Raw genomic sequence first — 9,808 nt, 5'->3', positions numbered from 1 at the left:
CATTAAATATTATCTCATATAATACTAATTACTAAGTTGTTGTTAGAATACTTTCTATTTGAACATAGTTTTACTATTGCTACTTCTTATCGGCTTTATTAATGTCTTTATTGTATTTTTTTGATAGTGATTTCATTACTTGAATGCTTTGTTTGCATAGTTGCAGTGAGAATGATGAACTTTTTAGGTAATTTAACATGAATAATTTACATTCATTTTTGTAAGAAGAAGAAACATCTAAACTTATAGGCTTAAAACTGAAAATCCAAAATATCCAAACCGATTAAACCCAAAATCGAACTTACAAAATTCGATCCAAGCCGAACTTGTTTGGATTGGATTTAGATGTCATTTATTTAATCCGAAAACCAAATATCTAAACCGAAATTTTCATATTCAATCCAAACTGCCCCAACGACCATCCCTGCTTACAAATGGGGTGTGAACAGTTTAAATAATTACTCATACTCACTCAGTTTTAATTTATGTGAACCTATTTTATTTTTAGCCGTACCTAAAAAAATGACCAATTTTCTTAGTTGAAAATAATTTATCTTTATGCGATAATTTATAGCCACATATGTCTTATTTTACACTACAAGTTCAAAAAGTATTCTCTTTTCTTAAACTCCGTACCGAATTAAATAGGTTCACATAACTTGACACGGAGGGAGTATTAATAAGGCTATCAAATATCTTCCTTAACAAGTCAACTAAAGCCTTAATAAAAGATAATATGAATTTGTTTGCACAATGAGCTTTATTATTTTATCCTGATGAATTAATATATAATTTTAGAATTATATTAATTAATCATAATAAATTAATATAATTTAATATAAACTAAAATGCAGATAATTATTCTCAATTAATACTACTACGAGCCTATGACCAAAAAGGGGTCAATTGGTTTTTTAGCTCTTTATTAATTTATTTTTTGTTTTATGACCCCAACTTTTTTTTTTACGCATAAAAGATTTACTAAGAGATATGCCTTTTACCATAAGAGATCTAAAAATGTAATTTTCTTAAATTTAAAATTGTAAAGAGACATGACGTACAAATATTACACCAAAAAGTAAGGGTGGGATCTAACTTATAACAAATTTACAAATTCAGATGTGATTTTTAGAATTTGTAGCTTTAAGTTTGTAAATTTTATTTGATATTCCAAAACCTAAAAAATATCAAAAATTTAATAATATATATTTATAATTTACAAAGAAAAGAAGTAAACTTTAGAAGGCAAAAAAAACGAAAATGATTCGAAGTGGGTGGGAATATCGAGGAGATATCTCGCGGGAAGCACCGCCTACATGATACATTAAAAAAAACCCAATAATTTATCACTTTATATTCCTTTTTCTTTTTTCGTTTTTGCACCATTGCAGTTCTTGCCTCTCCGTACACGGATTTCTCTCTCTTTTCTTCTCTTCCCTTTTTTATTTATAATAAAATAATAATAATAATAATAATAATAATAATAATAATAATAATAATAATAATAATAAAATAAGGTACATTTGATATGATATTTTTCTCTGTCCTCTGTATAAAACTCATACAACCCCTCCTCTTCGTTAACCTTCTTTACTCCTCTCTTAAAAGTTAAAACCGACCGTTTCTTCTCTCTCTCATACACACACATTTTTCCCCCTTTATTTCTTCTCTGTTCCTTTATTTGAATCCTCCTCGTCAAACTAACCAATACTCTTTCGTACAGCTCCTCAGGTGAACATCTCTCTATCTCTCTTCTTCCTGTAGATTAGTTACGTTTTGGTAATGATTTTGCGAGTTCTCTCTTCTTTTGTCTTGGAAAAATTGTTTTGCGTGTAGTTTGTAGCACAGTAAATACTATTAGGCAGCTCGTTTTTTTGTTCTATTATGTGTAGATCTGTGAAAGAAATTAGGAAGTATTCGATTTTTATGACTCTTAATATATAGAAGTAATTTATAGGCGAAGAATTTGTCTCCAGTAAAGTCCTATTGAGCTGGAAACTACGTGTTTGTTGTAAAATTAGCTACGTAAGTTTTTACAATTTTTTGATATGACTTAAGGTATTTTTTAGATCCACGTTTCCCTATATTTTTTGTTCTTTTTTTTTCCCCGGTGATTTCTCAGTTGTTTCAACGCAGAGTTAAATCGCCGGTTGATATCGGCCATACGATTTGTTTGAAATCTGATTTCTCGAATATAATATACATGTATAGTAGTATATATGACAAATATTTAAAATTCATATGAAGCTGGAAATTTACGCTATTTTGTAGTTGATTTGCATAGTTGTATAATTTTGTCGCATGATTCATAGCTTTAATTTTCGTATTAAATTTTTAGATCCACGATTCCCTAAATTTCTGTTTTTTTATTTTTCCGGCCGTCTTTGGTTGTCTCAACGGAAAAGGTCAAAATCTCCGCCTTACGTTTTTTTTTTTAAGCTTTGAGCAGATCTATAGAATTTTCAACTTATTAATTTGAGGAAATTAATTTTTCTTGTTTTATTTCGTTTATGTCACTGTTATATTTAGATCTGTGAAGTAAAATCTTCATTTGAATTGGTGCAGGCGTTGTTTAAGTAGATTTTGTCTGGAAAAAATGAATCACTGTGCTATTCAACAAAGTAATTTTGCCGCTTGTGAAGAGATGATGATGCGCTCCTACTCCTCAATTTCCGATAAGAAGGACGCCGTTGTTTGCCCTAAGCCCCGCCGTCTCGGCGGCGGCCCTATGAGACCTCTCAGATGGCATCAGCAAGACTTTTGTGATTCAAGATCTGGAGCTGATTTATTGGATATCATCCTCACAAAGGTAGGTTTATCACTTTGTTCACTTTTTTTTTTTTTTTTGGGTTATAGTAATCCTAGTATGTGTATGTGGAATTCATTGATTTGAAAAGCGAAAATTAAATATTAAATAAAATAAAAGGAGCGTATTTGTGGACCTATGAAAAAGGGTTATATGCCCCAGTCCAAGTGTGTGGGCACCATGTTCTTGTCGGTGCTAGTTGTCGAATGTGAATCTCATGTTATGCTTTTTATCGAGTGGCTTTGAAGCAATGGACATGTCATGATTGATTCACTTTCTATTTTTGGTCTTCCTCCCTCTAGAATCTGTAAAAATCAAATTGAATTTAGATTATCATATACTATGTCTATAGTACTTTAATTGTTTTGCCTTTTATATGCATAGTCCACGTCAATGGAGTTGTATGGTTAGTGCGAATTAGATAAAATCGACTTCATTTATCTGGGATTGAGTCATAATTGTTTGTATATGCATAGTTTGTGTATAGTTTGTGTCAATAGTTCTCTAGATTCATCTGCTGATTTTTGGTTTTGAAATTGTACAGGGTGGTGGTGGAGTTGATCAACCAGCCGCACAAGTAGCCTCGTCGCCCCCATTTTTTTGTGGGTCACCGCCGAGCAGAGTATCTAACCCATTGATTCAAGACGCACGATTTGGGGACGAAAAGGTCACCCCAGTTTCACCACGGGCAATACCAATTCCCTCCGGATTGGCTTCGTCCCCATCGTCTTCCGCCAGGAAAGGCGGATGTGTGAGCAGGGCGAATTTTGGCCACAATCCGGCTGTGAGAGTTGAGGGTTTCGATTGCCTTGACAGGGATCGTCGTAATTGCAGTATCCCTGCTTTGGCTTAAGAAAAAACCACAATGCCAGTCCAATACTGAGAAAAGTACATAGAGGAAACATGAAGTTACACGAACGAGTCATCAACTTTTGTTTTAACTAGCGGCAGCAGAAGAGTTTGAAGATTTTCGTCGACTGAGAAACTGAAGAACGATACTTTTGGCTAGTGTAAATATGTCCAAAGGGTCTATGTAAGTAAATTGTAATATAGTGTCTGTCTCTGTAAGTAAATGAGAGTCGTTATTAACAAAGTAATTAGAGGCGAATTAGGAGTTATTTAATGAGTTTTTTAAGTGAGGTGGTCCTGACCCTGTTGTAATGATGTAAGTACGTGATGGGGTCGTGAATGTCAATATGGGGCCGTAATCGAAGAGATTTTGTAAAGAGGGAAAAATTAGGTGTGGAGTGGAGTGGATTCACTTTGTAAATGTAAGATATATGAAAATCGTTTACGGCTTTGAATCTTGCGATGCATCATTGCGTGTGGTGAATCTGTATCCCATCACTTTCCTCTCGTTGCAATTCAATATTGTGGTATGACTATGATTGATGCTTTGCTTGTTTGGCACGCTCAAGGCGGATCACTCAATTTCACAGTCCCACCCAACTGATATATCCCTTTTTCTTTTTCATCCTTTCCTTCCTGAAATGGAAATATTAGATTTTTTTGTTTGATTTAAAGGGGTTGATGTATTAACAAACTAAACGGATAAAATAGTTACATCAGAGGGGGAATTTGCATTCCCTGTAGAATCCGGAAATTATGCTATAGTATCTAGGCTATCACTATTACATTCCAAAGTGGTTCTTGAAACAGTAGTTAGTGTTTGAAATATCTAAGTAATGTGAAAAAGCTAATCTGACTCATGTCACTAAGGAGATTCCTTAGTTAAACCAAGCCTCCGGCAGTTGAGCTTGTGTCCAAGTCCATTTTTTAAAAATCTTAACATGGGTAAGATCGACTAATGAGATGATACAGATGTTCATCGTTGAAAAAGAGCTCAGATCACTAGCTAATGCCCTTATACATTCAGAGATATGGGAAGTAAAGTTACAGAGAAAACTAAGACGTTCTCGTGTGATTTCAAATTTTGAAAGTTGTAAAAATTATATAATTGAAGAGGGAGATAGGAGCATCGTGCTGGGTGAGTTGGAGTACTCGGAGCGACATCGAGATTTTGGGTACTGTAGATGCATAAGAGTGGGGGAGGTTGAAGGGGCTATGCGTAGGATGAGTAGGGGTAAAGCGACCGGTCCAGACGAGATTCCTGTGGAATTCTGGAAGAGTATGGGTAAGGCGGGCTTGGAATGGCTCTCTAGGCCGTTTAACGTCATTTTAGGATGAAGAAGATGCCTGAAGAATGAAGGTGGAGTATGTTCGTCTCGTTGTATAAGAACAAGGGGATATCCAAAACTGCAACAATTATAGGGGTATCAAGTTGTTAAGCCATACGATGAAAGCTTGGGAAAGGGTGATAGAAGGGAGGATGAGGAGGAGCGTGTCCATTTTCAAGAACTAATTTGGTTTCATGCCGGGACGGTCGGCTATTAAAGCCATTCAGCTTGTAACGAGATTAGTGGAGCAGTATAGGGCGATGAAGAAGGACTTGCATATGGTGTTTATTGACCTAGAGAAAGCTTATGACAAAGTCTCGAGAGAGGTTCTATAGAGATGTTTGGAGGCTAAGGGAGTGACTGTAGCGTATATTCGAGTGATCCAGGACATGTATGATGGAGCTAAGACACAGGTAAGGACAGCATGAGGTGACTCTGAATACTTTCTGATTGAGATGGGGTTGCATTAAGGATCAACACTTAGCTCGTTTTTGTTTTCCTTGGCAATGGACCATTGAGGCGACACATTTAAGAGGAGGTGCCTTGGTGCATGTTATTTGCACATGACATAGTTCTGATTGATGAGACACACGGTGTTGTTAACGAGATGCTGGAGATTTGGAGACATACCCTTGAGTCTAAAAGTTTCAAGTTCATCAAGACCAAGACAAAATACTTGGAGTGCAAATTCAGCGGTGTTACCCAGTAAGTGGACTGGGATGTGAGGCTTAGAGATGTAAGTCATTCCTAGGAGAGAGAGTTTTAAGTACCTTGGGTTTGTGATTCAGTATGATGGGGAGATTGAAGAGGAGATCACACATCATATCAAAGTTGGGTGGATGAAGTGGAAGCTCGCTTCGGGTGTCTTGTGAGATAAGAATGTGTCGTTGAGACTTAAAGGTAAGTTCTACAAGGTAGTGGTTAGACCGATTATGTTGTATCGAGCATAATGCAGGTCAGTTAAGAACTCCCATGTCCAGTAGATGAAAGTAGCTGAAATGAAGATGTTGAGATGGATGTGTGGGCACACAAAGTTGGATAGAATAAGAAATGAAATTATTCGGGACAAGGTGGGAGTGACCCCTGTGGAAGAAAAGATGCGAGAGGTGAGGCTAAGATAGTTCAGGCACGTTAAGAGGAGAAGCACATATGCCTCGGTCAGGAGGTGTGAGAGGTTGGCCTTGGAGGGTAATAGGAAGGGTAGATGTATGCCAAAGAAGTCTTGGGGAGAGGCGATCAGGCGGGACATGGCACAACTTAAGCTAATCGAGGACATGACCCTTGATAGGAGGGTGTGGCAGTCGAGAATTAGGGTAGAAGGTTAGTAGGTAGTTGAGCGTTTCCCTTTGTCTTCCTTAGTTCAATAGTATTAGTGTTAGTATGGTATCCTTTTTACCCTTAGTGTGTTATTTCCACATATCTTGTACTGTTATTACTTGCTATCAGTACTTCTTTCATCTTCTCCTTTTCTATCTTTGACTTAGTTTTCTAAATATCTTGTATTGTTATTACTTACTATCAATGCTTCTTCCATCCTTTCTTTAGCCGAAAGTCTTCCGGAAATAGTTTCTCTGCCCTTTCAGGGTAGGGTAAGGCTGCGTACATCCTATCCTTTCCAGACTCGACTTGTGAAAATATACCGTATGGTTGTTGTTATTATAAAAATTATATAATAGTTATTGAGACACGTCCAGTTGAGTCCCACGCAACCAAGAACTCTTCCAAGAGTTCTACAGATAATGGTTAGGCTAGGATAGCTATCAGTTAGTATTCTGTATAATTACTCTACTGTAATCTCTATCTCAATATCTAGCCAAGATGTCAATGTATATATGTACACGAGTTATGTACACAAGATTGTCAAGGAAATAATATACCTCAGTGAGGTCCTTCGTATAAACGTTTCTGTGTATCTTTGTGTTCTAATATGGTATCAGACGCCAACACGACCTCTCCTTCGGTCGCTCCTTCTCAATCTCCAGTCAATCCGTCTTCTTCTCCATCACTTAACCATGCTCACCACTTCATCTCCATCAAGTTAACGGCTAAAAATTATTTATTTTGGCGTACTCAATTATTACTTTTCCTTCGTGGCCAAAACTTCCATGCTTATATTGATGGAAGCAACCCATTGTCCACCATTACTTATCTCTGCTCAAGGTACTGATGTATCCACACCAAACCCAGCCTATAGTCAGTGGATACAACAAGGCCAAATGATCTTGAGCCTTCTCATATCATCCCTTTCTGAAGAAACATTGCCCATAGCCATAGGTCTGAACACATCAAAAGCAGTATGGGATGCTCTTGAAGCTGCTTTATCTTCTTCGTCCAACACAAGGATCCTTAATCTTCATATGCAACTCCAAAACTTGAAGCAAGACGATCTTACCGTCACTCAATACTTACACAAAGCCAAACTCATCTCAGATGAATTGGCTGCTGCCGGACGACCTCTTTGCCTTGCTGATCAAAATATTTACATCTTCAAAGAGTTACGATACGAATTTAAGGACATCGTCACCACGCTATCTGCACGACCTGAGCCAGTAACCTTTTCTGAACTTCATAGCCTTATCTTATACCATGAATTTATCAATGGTTCATCTATCTCAAACATGTACCTTTCATCTGCTACACTACAAAACTCCTCAATCACAGAAGGACCTTCTGCCAATCTTGCCCAATGCAATACACCTTCTGACCGTCCTTTTAATACAAATTCCAACAGGGGTCGAGGAAGATCTTATAGAGGATGTGGTGGAAGAGATGGACGCTTTTACTTACTTAATTATTCAAACAACACACAATTCTGGCAATCCCATGATCAGCGACAAAAGTGTCAAATCTGCAATGGCAGTAACCACCTTGCCTCGACTTGTTTCCAACGCTACAGTCCCAATAGGAGCCCTGCAGCTTATCTATCATACCAATCTCTGCCGCCAGTTACTCCGCAATGGTACCATACAGGCGCCACTCATCACATCACTCTAGATCTCACTAACACAAGTTGAGGATTACAAGGGATTGGATCAAGTTCGCGTTGGCAACGGACATAACCTCCCCATCCACCACACTGGTAATTCTATAATCCTATCACCCTCTAGAGCTTTAACTCTTAACAATATTCTTCATGTTCCAACTATCACAAAATCTTTACTCTCAGTTCAACGCTTTGCTCGTGACAATAATGCTTTCTTTGAATTTCACCCCTCTTATTTTCTTGTCAAGGATCGGGATTCCAAGATTCCTCTTCTTTCCGGTCAGAGTAAAGATGGTCTCTATACACTCAAGTCATCCTCTCCGGTGGATTCCTCCAGTCCTTCTGCTTTCTACTCAATCAAGGCTTCACCATCTTCCCGGCACCTTCGATTTGGACACCCTCATCATAGAGTTCTTCAAGAAGTTCTTAGGAAAAATCATTTACCTTGTACTATTTCTAGTTTCAATAAAGTTTGTCAAGCCTGCCAGTTAGGCAAATCAAACAAGTTGTCTCTCCCTTTAAGCATTAATAAAAGTTCTTTCATTTTACAATTATTGTATGTTGATGTTTGGGGTCTGGCCCCTCTCCTTTCGTCTCAAGGCCACAAATATTTTCTTATTTTTGTTGAAGATTTCACAAGCTATTCATGGGGTTATCCAATTTCCCAAAAATCAGATGTTCTCTCCATATTCCATCAGTTTAAGGCCTTCGTTGAACGACAATTTATACTACTATTAAAGCCATACAATCTGACTGGGGTGGGGAATTTCGCTCATTGTCCCCAATCCTTACTAAACATGGCGTCTCTCATCGTGTTTCTTACCCACATACACATGAACAACAAGGTCGAGTTGAAAGAAAACATCAACACATTGTCGAAACAGGTTTAAGCCTTCTTGCTCACAGCTCTACCCCCGCTCGTTACTGGCAATATGCCTTTGAAACTGCTGTTTTCCTCATAAATCGTCTACCCTCAGTGTGTACAAATGGTCTCTCTCCTTTTGATCTCGTTCATCATTCCAAACCAGATTACTCCTTTCTTAAAGCTTTTGGTTGTTTGTGTTTTCCTCACTTGAGAACATATAACAAACATAAATTTGATTTTAGGAGCAAACCGTGTGTTTTTCTTGGATATAGATCTAATCATCTAGGCTATCGTTGTCTTGATTATTCTACTGGACGAATCTATATAGCTCGACAGGTGCGTTTTGATGAAAGCAGATTTCCCTTTGCTGAAACCTCTATCCTTGGATCTCCACCTAATCAGCCGTCCCCTTCAACTCCTTGGGCATCATTCCCGGTTGTTGTTCAATCAACGAGAACTGCCTCGCCAGTTGAGTCCCACACAACTAAGAACTCTTCCAAGAGTTCTACGGATAATGGTTAGGCTAGGATAGCTATCAGTTAGTATTCTTGTATAATTACTCTACTGTAATCTCTATCTCAATCTCTAGCCAAGATGTCAATCGATATATATATATATATATAAAATTGAGGAACTAAGACAAGTGACGTGACACTCTGGATTTCTATTTATCTTTTTCCTCAATTTTTTATCATTTTCTATCACTTTGCCTCTTTCTCTTTTCTATTATCTTCTATCGAACCGTTTAGTCGGAACCCAAAAGACAAGACGTTAAATCTAAGAAGGTTATTACGATTAGTCGCAACCCAAAAGGCACAAGGTTAAAATCAGCCTTATTATATGTTACTTTCTCCCTCGCTCTATCTTCCTACTTTTTGACCCAACCCAAAAGAAACAATATCAAAGATCACCCTTATTGGTTGTTGCACGTTACTTTCTCCATCGCTCTCTTCCTATTTTTCGATAAGCCTATTACA

At 37.4% G+C, this 9,808-nt stretch overlaps 1 protein-coding gene and 1 long non-coding RNA gene across 2 annotated transcripts; both read left to right on the top strand.

Moving 5' to 3' along the window:
- Positions 1–1,538: 1,538 nt before the first annotated feature.
- On the top strand, positions 1,539–4,125 carry LOC107778221 (uncharacterized). Its single transcript, XM_016598436.2, has 3 exons — positions 1,539–1,731; positions 2,566–2,809; positions 3,351–4,125. The coding sequence occupies exons 2-3, from the start codon at positions 2,597–2,599 to the stop codon at positions 3,657–3,659; spliced, it is 522 nt and encodes a 173-aa protein (XP_016453922.1). The 5' UTR covers positions 1,539–1,731; positions 2,566–2,596; the 3' UTR covers positions 3,660–4,125.
- A 2,611-nt stretch (positions 4,126–6,736) lies between these two features.
- Positions 6,737–9,415, top strand: LOC107778192 (uncharacterized). Its single transcript, XR_012697439.1, has 2 exons — positions 6,737–8,062; positions 8,215–9,415. It is a non-coding gene; the product is annotated as an uncharacterized LOC107778192 (long non-coding RNA).
- The last annotated feature ends 393 nt before the right edge of the window (positions 9,416–9,808 follow it).

Source organism: Nicotiana tabacum, chromosome 12, assembly GCF_000715075.1.
Source record: "Nicotiana tabacum cultivar K326 chromosome 12, ASM71507v2, whole genome shotgun sequence".
NCBI classification, from domain to species: domain Eukaryota; kingdom Viridiplantae; phylum Streptophyta; class Magnoliopsida; order Solanales; family Solanaceae; genus Nicotiana; species Nicotiana tabacum.
Note: the sequence above shows the minus strand (reverse complement) of the source record. Positions and strands in the feature narration are given on the sequence as shown.

Excerpts from the sequence above, each read along its gene's own strand:
- LOC107778221 (XM_016598436.2), top strand. The coding sequence starts at position 2,597 with ATGAATCACTGTGCTATTCAACAAAGTAATTTTGCCGCTTGTGAAGAG. Across the intron at positions 2,810-3,350 it reads TGGATATCATCCTCACAAAG|GGTGGTGGTGGAGTTGATCA; the intron begins GTAGGTTTATCA and ends GAAATTGTACAG.